General features: G+C 50.3%; 1 protein-coding gene and 1 pseudogene across 1 annotated transcript in view; one reads left to right on the top strand and one right to left on the bottom strand.

Moving 5' to 3' along the window:
- Positions 1-18180, bottom strand: part of SLC24A4 (solute carrier family 24 member 4) — a 133483-nt gene that overhangs the window by 42180 nt on the left and 73123 nt on the right. The window contains exons 3-9 of the mRNA XM_039884055.1: positions 8417-8493; positions 6051-6125; positions 4970-5054; positions 4308-4411; positions 3210-3284; positions 1942-1967; positions 256-309 (exon numbers count right to left, since the gene is read on the bottom strand). Coding sequence (XP_039739989.1) covers positions 256-309; positions 1942-1967; positions 3210-3284; positions 4308-4411; positions 4970-5054; positions 6051-6125; positions 8417-8493 — 496 coding nt within the window. The remainder of the gene's footprint in view (positions 1-255; positions 310-1941; positions 1968-3209; positions 3285-4307; positions 4412-4969; positions 5055-6050; positions 6126-8416; positions 8494-18180) is intronic.
- On the top strand, positions 3582-3700 carry LOC120619846 (uncharacterized; annotated as a pseudogene).

Genomic DNA, 18180 nt, shown 5'->3' with positions numbered 1-18180 from the left:
GAGAGATCCTTGCTCGCTCCTCGTTTTGGGAGTGGCCTCGTCCTGCACCTTGCAGTCCTGGCTCCCTTGGCCGGGTATGGACAGCACCCCAATAACAGTGTCTGAACATGTCTCCCCCATTCTGGCTGCCCCCAGTGGGGTGTCCCCGGAGAACGGGGGCTGGCCGAAGGTGACTGAAAGGTCTGGCAGAGGTTTGTTCCCTGCTCTGACAAAAGGCTAGACAGGATGTGCACTGAGGCGTCAAAGGGCACTTACTTCATGATCAGAATGTAAAACACATACAAGATGATGAGCACCAGGCCTTCCCACCTCAAAGAGAGAAAGGAGACTGTGGTTAGAGAGAGAGAGGCCCTCGGTGCTGAAGGCTCGCTCGACCGCTATGGAGGCTGGAGCAGGGCAGGACGTCCTGATCTTCTCCGTCCCCAACGTCTGACCCTGGGCCCAGGACCCAGGCCACGGGCATGCAGGCAAGCCACCCCAGCCCACGGCTGTCCCGCAAACTAAAGCCCTCTTGGTGACAGAGAGAGAAGGCTGAGGGTGGGGTCTTCTCAACTACAGGGGGTCTATAGGACTCAGGCTAGGTCTCTCAGCTACCTAGAAAAAGGAGGGGCCAGGCCACCACATCCGAGGACTCAGGGAGGGGAGTAGCCTGGAGTCATGCCCACTTGACAGTAAGAGGTCCCATGATCACCTGAGGACTTCCAAGCGTGCAGAGGGGAGGGGCCCTAAGAACCATCTGAAGCAGGGGTACAGGACCCCCTGGGATGAACACTGGGACAGGGTAGGATGGGGGTCTTTCTGAGACACACGGTTACTGCTGTCTTGAAGATGCAGCACCCAACCCCAAGCTTGGGGGAGGGAGGGATTTCTTTTTTGTAACTGACCGCAGGCCTCTGAGGAGCCAGACAGCTTTCATTTGTTCATTCATCTGACAAATGTGTAGTAAAGGCCTACTATGTGCCTGGCATGGGTGACCGTTGTTTTGGGAGCTCTTCCTCTGGTGATAAGAGCCCCAGGACCAGCAGAGCCACAAAGGGACTTGTAGACAATCTGAGCAATGCCCCCCCTCCAAACTCCATCTACGGACGCCGGTGAGGGGCCAGCAGGGGACCAGAAGGTTTCTCTGGGCCCAGAGCACGCAACCACTCATGTGAGGCCTCCCGAATACACACCCACAATCAGTCACACACGGCATGCAGATTCTGATTTACTGCCATGAAGAGAACATTTCCATGGCTTATGAATGTAGGATACGGTCACACCCTGTGGAGTGGACGTATCAACTTTTTCTTTAAAGTTTGTACCATATGTATCTTAATTAAGGAATCGTTTTCTACCTCAGTGTCATTAAGATGAGTCTCTATGTTTTATTCTATGTGATTTTTGTTTAATTTTGCTTTTTACGGTAAGATCTTTAATTCACCCGGTATTGACTCTTGCGTGAGGTGTGAGTGCGAGAGCTGATGTTATCTCGTTCTGTGTGGATTCCTAGCTGTCCCAGCAGGGCATGAGATGCCCTCCCTAACTCACTGCTTCGTCACGACATCTGTCATCTCCCCAGCCCAGAAACGGGCCCACTACTGGGTTCTCAGTTCCATAGTCCATAATGGCCTATGCTTATCCTTGTGCAAAATACCATACTGTTTTTATCATTTTAGTTTTATAATATAAATTACTATGACAGAATATAAACATAAGTATAATATATGTTAGCTTTATTGCTATCTGGCAGGGTGGGAACATTAAGAGAAACCATTTTTGTCACTTTGAAAGGACAAATAAAGGCATGATTGCTTAGAATGATACACATCTTACTTTCACAAGTTCATAAGCTAAAGTTTGTAAAAATAATTTGAAAGAAGATTCAATGAACCCGGCAAGCAAAGATAGTAACAACAAAAAAAAAAGAAACAGCGAGAAACAAACTTTAAAAAAACTTACCACACAATTTCTTCGTCGTAAATGAACTGAAAAGCAAAAGAAACAAAGGGTGGGTGGACATATTTATCCCCAACAAAAAAGACTCAGACCCCTAAGCACCCAGAGCTGACACATCTTGGCGTGTCATGCGTCCCACAGAAATTTGGGCTCCTTCTGGGTTCAACTGCAGAAGGTGGCCTTGCCTTAGCTGAAACCTAGGCCAGCAGATACTGCAACCTGCAGCCCAGCAGAGCGCGGGCCTCTCGGAGAAAGAGCCTGTGCTTCATTCTGGCACACGCGGTTGCTGGGGCCAACTTGGCAGGGGCCCGCCCTCGCTGACAGAACAGAGTTGCTGCAATCGAGAATCTTAAAAACTGAAAAAGACACCTATCTATTGATCTCCCTCCCTCCCTATTTACCTACCTACCTATGGTGCCTGTGTGTATAAGAAGGAAGGGGTGTCATTTTCTTAAAAACAAAGAGTAACCTCTTTGGAAATGCTGAGGGCAAAGGACCCACAGGTACCATGAAGGGAGGCCGAGGTGGTGACGGGGATGCCATGGCTTCCTGATCAGGCACCACACTACCCAACGACCACATCCGCCTCTCCAGCAGGTGACGTGGATAAATGTGGTCCAACGGGGGAGTCCCGGGAGTTCCCCAGCCAGGGAGGTGGAGGGGCTGCGCCCGCCAATCTGATCCTGGAGACATGAGGGTCCCCGTATGGGACCCCAGGAGAGGCCAGGGGGCTGCCTTCTAGACTTGGGCCTGGTGCACCCCTCTCCTGGCTGTCATGGTGGACAGCAACCACAGGGACTGCTTTGGGGTGCTGCTTCTGAGAGGGTCATCCTGCCCGGACATCGCTCTGAGGCTCTCCAAACTCAAGGCTCTGAGGAAGTGGCACTCAACAGAGGGGAGTCCAGTGCCACCACCTGGGGAACTTGGTGGGTATTTATGGAGATATATTTGGTTTTTACAACCCAGTGGAAGGCTACTGGCATTTAGAGGCAGTGATAGCCTGGGGTGTTAGCCAGCCTAGAACATGGGAAACTGTTCTGTTGGGGAACTAATTCCACATTTGGCACGAGTCTTAAACATCCTGCTAAATATTCAAGCAAGTGACAAAAAAACCAACCTACCTGAGCCTCAGTAGCAAGGGGACTGGTGAATGAGACTGTAGTGAGTGGTCAGCACACTCCATGGCTGGGGTGCTATCGATTCTCTAGCTACAGGGACAGGGACAAAGGTGGGCAGGGTCCTGTGACTTCACGGGCAGGAGGGGAACTCACGGCAATGAGCACGATGACAGACAGGGTGTAGTACACAGAGTCTCGGCACACAGCCCACCACGTCAGACGGACCACCTGCAAGCAAAGGGCCGTCAGCTACTATTGGCTGGGAGGACAGGGGTGGGCACAGCTGCTGGGGGTGGTCTTCCCCACCTCCCCAGGCACCGCACAGTACAGCGACACACCCACTCCTAACTGCCACCACGGACGAACCTGCCTGGCTGCTCGACGCCACCCTGTGTTCCTCACTATATTTGGGTAACAGAACAAAACTACGGAATGTTCATGAAAGATGGCAAAGCTGCCCTCTACTCCTCCAAGGCAACAATATCGCACGTTCGCGACAGGAGCCCTGCATCAAGGCTGAGGCCAGTCTACGGCCATGCCACCCTGAGCAAGCCTGATACCGTCTGATCTCAGAAGCTAAGCAGGGTTGGGCCTGGTTAGTGCTTGGACGGGAGACCGCCTAGGAAGACCAGATGCTGTAGGCGTAAGAAATAAGGAATTGCAAACTGACAAGGTCCTTGCACCTGAGATCGACCAAGGGCTCTTGCCTAAAAAAAAAAAGAAAAAAAAAAAAGGCTGAGGCCAAACGCGCTCGGTCTTCCTCCCCATGATGGAACCTTCTGGTGGTAACTGGCTGTCTTCCTCTACCTCCCTCGGCCAGGCAGTGCCCACCCAATTTTCTGAGCAAATCCCCGGGGCCCCGAGGGCCAGGAAGATGCTGATGGGCTGTCAACGGGAGGCCAGTTACATGTTCCCTGCTGGGGGGCCAAAGGCAGGCCCCAAATATTTCCAGAAACTAGCTCAGGGTCAGGGTTACAGGAGGTGCCTCTTAAACATTCACTGCTATCGAAGGAACTCTCTCCCTCGGACTGGACGGGCTGGATGAGAGAGCTGCCACCCTTCCTGCTCTCAGACCCGCAGACTGCGGGAGGTGGAGGACGTCAGACGCCGGCGGCACACGAGGCGGGGACTCAGAGGTGGCCATCGACTCGCTCAAAGCCTCAGGGAGTTAGGGGCATGGCTAAGGCTGGGCCTCGGGTCTCCCCTCTGCCGTCCCTTATGTCACTTCACAAGAGGAGAGAAACCACTGACCTGCCCCGCAAATAACCCACAAACTCCGATTATACACAGGATGTTGAACACAGCAGAACCCACAATGGTCCCGACCCCGACGTCTCCGTGGGTGATGAACACGCCTGGAAAGGAAAAGGCACAATTCCTCGTGTGCAAGGCCCGGCCGGCCGGTCCTCAGACCCAGGCTGGCTGAGAGCTCCGCGTCCCCCTGACCCCGCACCACCCCCACATGCCAACACGTGTTCTCACTATCAGACAGAACTCCTGAGATGCCGTGAGAACGCCAGATCGAGGGGGGCGGGCGCGGACCAGCTACCCCGATCCTCCCAGGTGTCTGGGGCAGCTTTATTAACAGATAACTCACGTGCCACAAATCACACCTGTTGAAAGTAGCAATTCGGTATTTTGCAGTCTAGTCACAGAATTGTACAACCGTCGCCACGGTCTAATTGTAGAACACTTGCATCATCCCCAAAGAGAAACGCTGGACCTGTCAGCTCCCCCACCCCGCCCCGTTGCGGTTCTGCCCCGGGGAACCACTAATGCACTTCCTGTCTCCCCGACTCTCCCGTCACTGATGAGAAAACGGAGGCTCAGAGCTGACAAATGCCCTCACAGGTCAGGGCGCCACGCCTGGGCTCTCCCCAGGTCTTGTGTCCTGGGCTAGTGGGGTTTCTTACCGATAACGGAGGCAAAGAGCTCGGGCGTCGAGCTTCCGGCAGCCATGAAGGTGGCTCCTGCCACATCTTCGCTCAGATGGAGTTTCTGAAATAGAAGTGACCACAGGTCCTCAGGCTGTGACGTGGGGGCAGTGGACATGCTAACTGGACACTTCGCAGGCCAGGCAGAGTGTGGGGAGCCAGCCCCTTGGCCGATGGCCTCTCCTCCCTGCACCTTGAACACACACATACCCCTCAGCCACTCTGCTGGGCCCCCACCCCAGAATCCCGTCCCCCTCCCCCATCGGGCTTGATCTGAGTGGGGGATGGGGAGGTTAGGGCAAATCTTGGTGTACTTTTGCCTGGTCGCTCACTGTTTCAAGGACCCAAGTCAAAAGCAGCCAGTTCCTGCTCTCTGCTCAGCTGTGGGGTAAAGTAGCAAAGAAGTGCCTGCCCCTAACAATCTGTGTCCCCAGCTGCGAATGTCACAGCAACAACACGGCCTCAGAAAGCTGGGAGATTTCACGGGAGGGAAGCGTGGCGAAGCCCTAAGCAGTGTGCACACAGTAGGTGCCGAAAACAGAGAGAGTTCTCCTTCCTAGGTTCAGAGCCAAGAGCAGGGCAGAGCAGAGAAAGACTGGGGTCTTGCGTATGGGGAGAAAAACGAAAAGAAAGTGAAAACTTAAAATAATTAAAAGGCGAAAATGTCCGCCTGCAATTGTTGGGACAAAGGGCACCCCCTGCCATTGCAGCTCAGCATCCTCCCCAGGGACACAGACCCCCACCTGGTACCCACCTCCTGCACCCGGTTAGGACAAATGCTCCCTAACTAACCAGGTTCGGCTTAATTGTCCCGACAGCCTTCTGTGAAGCAATTTCTTCTGCCAAGTCTGGGAGAGGACGCCACCCACCGACTCTAATCTGGGGGTTTCGGAGTGAGGGTTTCGTGTGGCAACACTAATTGCTTGACCTGATCATCTTCACCACCAGAGTGCTCCCCACGCCGGCCGTCTTCGGCCTGGCACTGACGTGCCATGTGTCCTCGATCATCCCCAGTCCCCTCCAAGGCTTCGCCAAGGGACCCCAAGTCCCTCCCACGTACCTCACAGATCTTCTCTAGAGATGGAACGAAGAAGTCATCGCAGACTATGGCCAGGGCGTAGAACATGTACAGAGCCTGTGAAGGAGAGGGAGGCAGAGCGCATCAGCGAGGGTGCCTGCCACGGATGAGGCACGGCAAGTGCAAAGGTCCTGAGGCAGGAGTGTGCTAGAGGCATTAAAGAACAGCCAGGACACGGGTACAGGCAGGACAAAGCAAGAGTGAGGTAGGACACGAAGGATGTGAGGTTGGAGAAAGAGGCAGAGACCAGGACCCATGGAAAAGAGATGGGGTTCGATGCTAAGCGCTGGGAGAAGCCACTTCTTTCCTCAGTGAAAACGTGGTATGGACGCCCTGTTTGCTAAAGAGGAAGAGGCTGGGCTGCTTCACCCAAAACAGTGCGATACTCTGATAACGTCACAATTAATCATCAGTAAATAAAATGGAAGCTACGTTAGCCGTGGCTGGGGCATCCGAGGTAGGTATCTACTGCAATCCAGGCCTGGCTGTTTCTGGGTTTGATCATCTTTTGGGGGGAAGCAAAAATAAACAAATACTGGGGGTGAGGGTAAACGGGAGAGAGTGAGGTGGGAGAGACCCTTCTGCAAATCTCAGGATTTGGACTTGAATTCACACCCTCAGAAGTTCCCCTCAACATCACTTCCCAGGCGAAGGGTGTTCGTTGAGGCCAAAGCCTCTGGCTGTCTGACGCCTCTGAAAACACTGGGGAGACAAGCGGGGGCCAAGATTGTGCTAACTATTCCCATCGCTCGCACTGGGAAGTTGTCAGAAGCTTCCTAAACCAAAGCTAGTCTGCTCTTGCTCTGAAGAAGGGTCACCAAACTATTTCTTAAAGAGTCAGACAGTACTCTTGGCCTCGCAGGCCCCACAGTCTCTGTCGCAACAACTCTGCTGCTGTGGGAGACCAGCCATGGATGGGCGTGGCCATGTTGCAATAAAACTTTATTTAGAAAAGCAGGAGGTGGGCTGGATCGGGCCGTCCAGCCACAGTCTGGTAAGCCCTGCTCTAAAAGGTTCCTGAGAAATTCCTGAGGTCCTCGCAAGTCCAGACAAAAAGGTTTTGTCTCAGCAATTTCACGACTCTTATGAAGCAGAGTGACAGAACTACTGAACTAATTTGCCAAACCCGCACCCTCTTAGTGAAAGGGGGGTGCATGAGAAAGCCAGAGAAACTAGGAAGATAATAGCTCTATGACAGAAATACATTCAAAATTCGCCTTTAATCTTCATTCTAACCTTTAATTTCACTAATGATTTATCCTGTTAATTAAACCTTCGCTCATTCATTATTCGCCGGTGGCTACTATTCGTATGAGAATCGCAGCTTTCACTTTCTTAATTATCTCTCTCAAAGGCTAATACTTGGTTGGGTTTAAACATTTAAGTAGATGGTGCTGGAAGGTTGGGAATCTGATCAGAAGGGACATTTGCTGCGGTCGATCCAAAGGGGAAGAGCTAACTGTGACCACTGTAAGTCCCCCACACCATCCAACAGGGCTGGCAAACTTCTTCTGCAAAGGGACAGACGATAACTCTGTCTGGCTTTGTGGACCACGCAGTCTCCGTCACAAGCATGCAGCTCTGCCACTGAAGCGAAAACAGCCATTGATGATACAGAAACAAATGGGAATGAAACTAAAACTATTTACAAACATAAAACTATTTACAAACTAGTTTGAAATGAAACTAAAACTATTTACAAACATAAAACTATTTACAAAACTATTCCATAAAACTATTTACAAGCACGAGCAGCGGCTGCAGGCTGCAGTCTGTCTGCCCTGTCAGAGAAGAGCAGCTTTTATCTGTAATTCCTTTTTTGAATTGCTACTTAAACGCCACCATTTGCCATCAAGGCCCATCTAAAAAGAGAGGAAAGTTTGAGGAGCGCATCGAAGTTTTAAACTATAATTAGGTCAAGGTGATAAAATGGGGGTGGGAAGGGGGGACTCATGGGAATCATGACAACGAGCACGTACAGACGGAGCACTTCCTGCGTGCCACGTGATGTCCGATGCGCTTTGCCCACATTCATTCATGCTTACACAACTGAGAAAGACGCTATCCCTCCCATTTTATAAAAGCAGAAAATGAGGCACCGGGAGACTTCGATTCTTGTCTTGGCTCCGGGGCCACTCGCTGTGTGACACTGAGTAAGTCGTCTAGCATCCTTAAGACTTTGTTTCTTTGTGGGTAAAATGAGTCCAGTATCTGTCGCCCCCTCCTCCGCCCCCCAGGGCTCCGTGAGGGCTGCACGTGATGTCTGCCGCGCTATGGCTCCGCCACGCTCTGCACACCAGCTTCCCCTGCCTGGCGTTTACAGACGAACCACGGCGAGGGCCACTTACACCGAGGACATGCAGCAGGACGGCTCCGTGCTGTCGCTCCTTATTGGAGAACAGGTCCGCGGGGAACTCGTGAATTGCTGGAAGACAGGAGGACATGGCAGAGTGTTAGTTGACGATGTGGGGAGAGTCTCGGGGGTCGGTCTTGGAGCTGGACTCGAAGTGGAGGTGGAGCAAGGGGAAGGGATGAGGGCTCAGAGCATCGAGTTCTTGTCCCTTTATTCCCCAGACCCCCTCGGGCCCGCTCAGGGGCCAGGTGTGCTTCCGCTGGCATCTTGGGTCGCCGAGGGCCATGTCTTAGGCCCTCCTTTGGCCCCAGCTATGCCCCTGCCACGGCGGGCACCACCACTCCTGCTAGAGAATCACATCGTCCGGGATGGCGGGCGGCCTGGGAGGTGCAGAGCCCGCTGCCCTGGGAGTCAAAGTCTCGGGGTTCAGGTGCCATCCCTGACACCCCTCTTGCAACCCCTCCCAAGTGGTCTGAGCAACATGTCTGCCTTTCAGGCCTTATAATATTCTGAGTAATGGAGGAATAATTCCTTCTCACGGCCCCCCGCCGCATTCAGACGACCAGTGGCTAACCACTTTGTGAATGTCATTTCTGGAGGTCCCCCTCAGACACTCTCATACCCCCACATCCTCTTCACTGGTCATCATTATGTCAGCTAGACCAGAAGCTTCTGGAAGGCAAGGATCCACACTAACAAAAATAACAATCTATATCATCTTGTCCCATAAAAATGCTTTCATTGCCCTTGTAAACCCCTTAAATACCTAGAATGACACCTGGTTCATGGTGGGAGCCTGATAAGTGCCCGTTAAATAAACTCCCGGGACAAAAATCCCTTCTCTGTAAATGTAATTTGGCCCTAAACTCTGAAAGTGATCGTTTCTCCCTTATATGGAAACTTTTCTGTTTTTTATGATTAGATTCTCCCAACAACACATAGAAAAGATTAGTTCCCTAGTCACCCAGAAAATGCTCCCGTTTTAAAACAAGCAACATTTAATATAGATTCTTTCACTTCTCTGGTTTTTTTTCTTCTTCTTCCTGTAATCAAACTTCTTGAATAGAATTGCTGTCAGCTCAAGGGCATGGATCTGCTTCAAGGTTTGTCGGCTCAGAGATGGAGAATTATAGAGGGAGAGACTCGGCATTCCTGTGGCCAGGATCTCGTTTCCAGGAGAAATGCAACTGTCTGGGATATTTCAGTGCAATAGACATTTCTGCCATGAAAATTCGAAGCAGTTCCTGATTCTCTAAACCAGTGTTTTGAGAGCTGGTCTTCTATCCAATCCTGGGAATTTTTTGAAAATTAGAATAAAGTAATGCCCTTCTGCTGTAAAGACATATCATCTGGCTTCCAGCAGGGAGGGGGTGTGGATTATAAACGATTTTGTCCTTGGTAGGAACAGGCTTCTGCTTCAGCCACAGCACCTCGCTTTGCAAACCCCATGCATATGATGGAGGCTGCAGAGGGGAGCAAATGCCAGCCATCACCCTCATTTTGCCAGCAAAGACAGTGAGTAACCAGCAGAGCTACCAGCTGCCAATGACCCATTGTTCTCTGTATCCACCCATCTTCCAGATACATCCTGAGCCCGTGAGGCAGGCACAGCAGCTGTAAATGTCTCTGCTTTCTAGATGGGGCTCAGAGTGGGTAGCGACCAGCCCAAGGACTCCAGCCACATGAACCGGGACTCACAGGGGGACGCCGCGTTCTTCTCCAGGGTGAGGGGCTGCCCCTAACAACGGAAACCACCCTGCATCGGGAGATGGAAGACCTGGATTGGAGTCCTGGCTCAACTTCCCATGAGCTTGTGGGACCCTGGCTGAGTCATTTAACCTTTCTGTCTCCCTGTTTTTTCAGCTGCAATCTGTGGCCACAAGAGGGAATGAAACAGTCACCACTACTATGTGTGGCATGCCCTGGCACAGATAGCAAAGGCTCAAACAGGCAGATGGCCATCTGCCTTTCCCAGCTGGCAGCTGGGACTAGTCCAGTCCCCAGTTCAGGGGTCAAATCCGCTAGAAACTGGTATATGAGGGTACAGAGCACCTGCAGGAGGAACTCTATCCCTCTCACCTTTGTCACCAACAGCAGCAACTTTGAACGGCAGACAGCCTAGGCAGCTGCTCAGGGCACACTCTCTTTAGAAGCAGATGACCTAGGTTTCAGGAAGTGCCTCTGCCCCTTGGCACGTTCCTTGGCATGTTCCTTGGCACTTCATGGCTGTCACCTCACCTATTAACGGGGATCCTGTAGAACCTGCTGGCCAGGTTGCTGTAAGGATTAAATGAGATAGATAATGTACGCATGGCACGTAGCCAGTGAGGCTGCTGTCATGTGAGGACCTTAACTTACAGACTCCTCTCTCGGGAGGAGTTCTGTCCACCCTGTTCCAGAGAATGAGCCCCGGTTTGCAAAAGCAAAAGAGAAGACAAAGCCAGTTTAGTGGGGAAAAGAGAGAGCGAGGTGAGATGGACCACGTTACCATCTCTGTGCCCAGGCACTTTAACCCCGGCTTCCTGAGAAAACCTTCTCCTCTCATGGACTAGCTGGGATCTGGAGCCCTGAGCCACGTTCAAGGGTGTAATGCTTGCATGTCTGAGAGGGCTGAACCTGCCCTATCTGCTCAAATCCCCACCAGGGACAAGAAGGAATCAACAGGGTGTGCACACTGCAGCTTTCGAGGTCAGGCCTAAGCCTTTAAGCCGCAGAAATCCTGGGGTGGTGGGTGTGGGCAGAGGGAAGAAATGTGTCTGCAGGTGGAGCTCAGCTCAGGAAATCAGGGATCCCAGCACCCTCCATAGCCTGAGCCAGGGGAAGGGGGCGGGGAGGGGAAGCTGACAACCACCAGCAGCCACTCCCCACCCCCATCTTAGAATTCTTTCCTTTGGACCTCGGTGCCCAAAACTGGCTTCTCCATCACTCTTGGTTTTGGACACAGCCCTGTCCTCAAACCCGGCTGTCTGCCTACCTCCGGTCCATCCACCCTCCACTGCGTGCCGGGCTGGGGGAACGGGGGTCTCTCCTGCCACGTGCTTTCCTAAACAGCTGAGGGCAAACCACAGATCCCTGGGGACAAAAGTATCTGCAATACCCCTGCCGCAACATCAGCTGCCAAGTTTTCCAACACCCCATAAACAAGAGCCCTAGGTGCACTTGATCTCTTTCGTTGACACCATTACATTTCAGAAACCCTCAGTTAGTGTTGCCTTTTCAAGGCTCTTCACTTTGACCAAAATTGCTGCTAGTTCTCCGAATGCATTAATTTGTTCAATAAGTCTTTGCTGAGCGCCCATGCAGTAGGTGTTGGACTCTCTTGGGGAACAGCAGGCGAGACCCTGAGACATCTGGGAGCATCCTGGAGGGTGAGTTGACTTTCAGAGGAAGCCAAAGTTATTCGGCAAGTGGTAGGTTACCAGGACGGAGAACACTCTGATTCTGAGAGAGTACAAATCAATACACATTTTTTTGAGCATTTACTAGGCACTGAGCTAGGTGCTGAGCCTCACAATGTGTCCTTAAGGGGCTGGTGGGGGAGACAGACAGGTACACAGATGATTGGGAGCCAGTGAGAAGCTTGCTGTGCCGGTGAGGCGTGAACAAAGCCAGGGTGACTGACCTGGGGAGGAGGGGCGGGCAGCAAGCCCATGGAGAGAGTGGCGCCCGTGTCAAGGTTTCAAGGCTGCGTTACTAACTTTTCGAGCCCTTTAATCTGCCATATCAATCCTGAGAGGGTCATTATTCCCATTCTACTGATGGGGAAATAGAGGCTCCGAGAGGCTAAAGGATTCACCTGCAGACACACGGCCACGGTTTGGCACAGGTGAGAGAAGAGCCCAGGCTGGGAGCCCGACCAACACCTTGCTCTTCTCATCTGAGCATGTTACCCACGACAGGCACAGATCTTGGGGCTAAGGTCCCCATTACCCAAAGAGCAGGTTCTGTATTCCTGAAAGTTCTAAGGGCCATGGCAAGACGTCATGCTCTTGAAAGGAGGAATGGACACTGCATCTTGGAGGTCAGTTCTGCATGTGGCCCGGGACCCACCTATGCAGAGGTCTAGGCCAGGGGTACCCAATCCCAGGGGTACCCAATCCAAATACTGGTCCGTGATCTATTAGGAACCAGGCCGCACAGCAGGAGGTGAGCGGCAGACCAGGACGCGAAGCTACGTCTCTATTTGTAGCCGCTCCCCGGCGCTAGCATCACCGCCTCAGCTCCATCTCAGATCATCAGGCATTAGATTCTTATAGGAGCACTGGTCCCTGGTGCTGAAAAGGTTGGGTACCGCTGGTCTAGGCCACTATTTCATGAATTGAGAGAAACCTGTCACTCATCTTCCTTGACTTCTTTGAAACGTTTAATAAAACTGACCATTTCCTATTTGTGCATGAACATATGTATGAATGAATGAGTGAATGAATGTATCATCTCTCTCTCTGTTCAATCACCCATCTATCTTACATACGGTAAAATTCATTCTTTGTGGTGTGTACTTCTATGGGTAGGAGAAATGCACAGAGTTGTGTTTCCACTGCCACACCCCTGAGACAGCATCGTTTCATCAACCCCAAGACTCTCTTCTCTGCCTTTTTGTCGTCAAACCCTCCCCCGCACCCCAGTCCCTGGCAACCACTGATGCTTCCTTTCCCTGTAGATTGCCTTTCCCGGGATGTCGTATCAATGGAATCACAGAATACGCAGCCTTTTTAGTCTGGCTTCTCGCACTTAGCAAAATGCATTAAGATTCATCACCCACCTTGCTGAGTTACCTCCTTGCAATGTCCTCGATTTCTCTGAGCCCACACTCTCCTCACTTGCCCAGTCGCTCACCTCATTGGGCCCCTCCTCCATGAGACTCCAATGCTGGTGTCCGCTTGTCCTGAGTCCACTTCTCCACCTACGTACTCTCCCCAGGTAACCTGGCTCTGACTTTCCAACATCTGCAGATTTCTCCTAAACCTCAGTTTAGGAGTTCAAGACCTAACACGCCCAGCTGCCAACTGCCTATCACTCCTTGGCCATCCTGTAAGTACCTTAAACCCGTAGCCAGTGAAAGGCCCACCATTCACGTTGGTCTGCATGAAAGAAATCCCAGTGCTGTCCTAGATGACCCCTCTCAAATCCCCAGCTGGCACTCAGCATCCATTTCAACTTCCTTCTATGAACCTTCCAATCAGAGGCAACAGAAATGGGTGTGCAGGCTGTGCACTGCACGGTCACATGCACCAGCCCTACTTCCTACTCTGCTGAGCCTGAACTACCTATGAGAAGGAGGTTCTGTCAATCTAGGAAATTGAGAGGCAGAAGAGAGGCAGGTGTTCGCTAGCAACCCAGGTTATAGAGACCTAAGTGTTGGGAGGCTCTCCTGGCAACAGCATCCACTTCCTTACTCTCACATGGGATGCTTTTTAATTTGATCACCCCATTTCCAACTCCTGCTCCTTTAGCCCTTCCTTCAACTTTGTAAGTACCCAATTCCCGGAATTAGATTCCTTTCTGTTTAAAATACTGAGAATGGCTTCTATTTCCTGCACTAAATGTTGATACTCTCTGCCCCTTTCAGCCAATCCTCCGCAGAGTCCTGGCAATCCTATTTCCTAAATGGCTCTCAAGCCCACTTACCTCTCCATTTCCCCCACCAGCATCATCTGTCACTGGACCACGGCACCAACCTCCTACCTGGCCTCCCATGTCCCTTCTCAGTCTGCTCCTCCTTATTTTCCACATGGCAGCTAGCTCAGATTTTCCACCTACACTTATGGTTTAAATAGCTTTCAATTACTCTTAGAAAGATGCCCCAGACCCTGTCAACAAGGCCTTCAAGGCCCCACGTGGTCTGGCGTCACATGACCTCTCCTGTGTGCACGCAGCCTCATCATGTCACCTTTCCTACCATGCTCACTCTGCTCTGGCTGCACCGGTCTAGCCTGTGAGCTGCCAGGTCCTGGCACAAGGCAGGTATTCAGGAAATGCCTCACTGAGTGATTGAGAATTGGGCCTTCCACCTCCCTTCCGCTGCAAACCCAGGAGCCACTAGGATGAGCTCCAAGCAGAAGAATGTCCGGGATCCAGGAGATGGTCTGGCTGGTTGTGCTCTTTCAGCTCCAAGCTTCCCCAACTACAGCTCATATGCTGACCCATGACCCTTCCCAGATGGAAGTGTTTGACAGAGATACACGTCCATTACATGCTGATCTTTCTTAAACCTTTCGATTAGTTGACGCTCTTCGGGGAATATAAACTGTGAATTGAATTTTTTGAACAGGAAAAAATTGCCTCAAAACATGCCATTCTCTTTGCTTTCTACCCTTGTTAAAAATAACCCCACATGCTAAGCTCTGACCTTTATTCTGAAACTGAGAGTTAGGCTGGAAAGTAATTTGAATAACTTCAAATTTCTATCATTTTCATTTCTATGTTTTAGAAGCTACCCAAGGGCCAGAAACCAAAAGCAAAAAAAATCAAGATCTTTCCCAAGTTTGTGGTTTAAAATAACTTAGGTAAGAATGTTACACCTTTCCCAGGCAACAGTTGGAATGTCTATGTTTTATACCCACCTCCCTCATGTCTCAAAGAAGAGTAAAAATAATTAGATTAAATCACTGACTTAATCAGCATGAAAAGGAGTTTAAAATTCTCTCTCTCTTTTAGGACTTTCCAAAAAAGATTAAGCAGCACGAAAAATAAAAGTACAATTGGAAGACCCAGCAGAAGGACTGCTCTCTCCAGGAGCCATCACCATGACATTTTCTGGCTGGAGGAGGCCCCAGATGTCACATGGTCCAACTGCTCTCCACCCAGGAGGGAACACGGGCTGACCGAAATCACTGGGGCAACATCTCCTAAGCCATCCTTGTCATCCCGCCTCTGTTCCTGCCCTGATGCTGAGCATCCCCGTCCCACCCGCCGAGAACCACCTAACACCCCGTTTGAAATGGAAGAAAGAACACTGAAGTCTAGAGAGGCCAAGGGCTTTACTCAGTTAACAACAGAATAATAAGAGCCTGAACATCCAAACGCACGATGGCCAGATCATACAGGACAACGAAACTCTGACCCACGACCTCTGCAGCAGCCAGTCCAGGGAGCCCAAACACGACTGGCCCAGATGGTCCAGACACGGTCCAGGAGGGACAGCTTTCCAACTGTTTGTCCCCACTTCTGGTTCAAGACCAGCCAGAGGAAGCTAAATAGACTCCTTATAATGGCTTGAATAGTGTCCTCCCCAAAGTTGTGTCCACCAGAAACCTCGGAATATTACTTTATTCAGAAACAAGGTATATTAGTTGGCTCGGGCTGCCGTCGTAAAACATTGCAGACTGAGCGGGGGCGTAAACAACAGAAATTTATTTCCTCACAGTTCTGGAGGTTGGAAGTCCAAGATCAAGTTGCCAGCAGGGGTGGTTTGTGGCGAGGACTCTCTTTGGGCTTGCGGACGGCTGCCTTCTCTCTGTGTCCTCACATGGCCTTTCCTCTGTGTGCACACACTTCTGGTGTCTCTTCCTCTTCTTAGAATGACACCTGTCCTATCAGATTAGGGCCCCACTCTTATGACCTCATATGACCTCATTTAACCTTAATTATCTCCCTAAAGGCACGATCTCTAAATACTGTCACTGTGGGGGTTAGGGTGTCAAACACATGGATTTTCAGAGGACACGATTCAGTCCATAACAAAAGGACTTTGAAGATATAATTAGTTGAGATAAAATAAGGTCATACTGGATTAGGGTGGTCTCTAAATCCAATAACTGGTGGCCCTACAAGAAGAAGAGAAAACACAACAGAGAAGAAGGCCATGTGATGACAACGTAGAGACTGGAGTGACATATGTACAAGCCAAGGACAGCCAAGGACCACGGGCAACCACCAGAAGCTAGGAGAGAGACAAAGGACAACTACTCCTCAGAGCCTCCAGGGGGACCGACCCTGCCAATACCTCGATCTCACACTTCCAGCCTCTAGACTATAAGAGAATAAATTTCTGTTGCTTTAAGTCATCGCATTTGTAGTAATTTGTTACAGCAGTTCAAGGAAACTAATATGTTCCCCAAACCAAGGACATAAAATGCCCCACTTCTAAGTTAACGAGCCTCCAGCTTCCCCAGCCCAACAACCGCCCATCCAGGCACACCTGAAGCCTCCTTTTAATTTTTTTTTTCTCACTATAAAGCTCCCACGTGCCTGCCTGCCTGCCTTTGAGTCTCTGCCAAACACGAGTTGGTGGCCCCCTCCCTTCCTGTAGTAAACTCTGAATAAGTATGGAGGATTTGTTCTCATTTGGGTGGTTCTATCTATGTGTCTCTCTCTAACACTAGGTGGAGCGCTCTCAGAGTGCTTTGGGGACAATTTAGTCATCTGTCTTGCCCCACCTCTGAGCCAACATCCAGCTAGAAGATTAAGAATAATGCACGTAACATATCTGAAGTGAGTTAGTAACCGAGATTCCTGTCTACTTCACGAAAAACAAACTCTGAACCCATGGGTGCCACACACTGCTACCGAGTTATCAAAAGCACAGTGATAATTAAGACAAACCATTTCTATTTGGAAAAATAGGCACGACTTTTCTTAGCATGGCATGTCTTATGTATAAAAAATAAATAGCAAGTACACGTACAGGGCTTACTATGCATCAAGCATTCTAAATACCTTACACATAGTGTTTCATTTAATCTTCACGATAAGCCTAGGAAATATCATTAGCCCCATTTTACAGATGAGCAAACTAGGGCACACAAAGGTTAAGAAATTTGTTAAGTCACACAGCAAGTAAAAGGCAGACCCAAGACACACATCTGGGTTAATTCACTCTACGTAGCACTTGACTGTATATCAAGAGCCAGAAAATGTTTTTCTCTTTGACACAGCAATTCATCATTGGTATTTGTTCTAAGGATGTCTTGTCATTCAAAATATGGGCGGGGGGCGGGGACCACATCTCTGAAGATATTCATTATCTCTAATGGCAAAGCACTAGAAGTCACTAACTATCCAGGGAAATGGCTGAATAGTTGTGACACGTTCATCTGGTCCTCCCACAAACATTTACTGGCACCTACCCCATACGGGCAGGTTCTACACGCTTGTAAATATCAGTGAACAAGACTAGCCAAGCCCCTATCCTTGTGGCACATTTTAGACAGTACATTACTGAAAATGGTCATTACAGACATTGGATGTGGAAAAAGTTTTTCATAAGTGAAAAAAGCAACACACAAAAACTCTTGTGATTTGCTTGCAGCTATGAACAAATAAGCAACTGAAAAGAACTGGGAAGAAATATACCGAAACCATCGTTACAATGGCTGCAGCAGGCAGAGGAATCCTAAGTGGTTCCCCTTCCATTGCTCCCCTTCCAAGTGCTTTATAAAGTGGTGGTATTGTTTTTATAGTAAAAATGTTGACGTCCATTTACTATGATTTGTTACTAAGGGCTGAAGCTTAAACACCTGGTGCATGAAAGAATCTAGCGCAAGAATATAAATGGCATGAAACTATGACGTCCCAACATCGAATCATAGGACAAAATGTAAGGTGAACTACATTCGTTCAATGAACCTCCACCTGTGGCCTTTCCTCCCCTTTGATGTCTTCGCAGGACCATCCTCCCTCCTCAAAAACATTAACACAATTCATAGTCACGAGGCAGTAAAGAACAGGACAATGCGCACTGGCCTGGGAGCCCAAGACGGCCAGTTGTGGCCTCAGTCCTGCACTAACTGTAATTCCAACAGCCAGCCTCAGCTTCCT

Source organism: Pteropus medius, unplaced genomic scaffold, assembly GCF_902729225.1.
Source record: "Pteropus medius unplaced genomic scaffold, Ma_sr-lr_union100, whole genome shotgun sequence".
Lineage (NCBI taxonomy): Eukaryota > Metazoa > Chordata > Mammalia > Chiroptera > Pteropodidae > Pteropus > Pteropus medius.
This window is presented reverse-complemented; position numbering and strand designations above follow the sequence as displayed.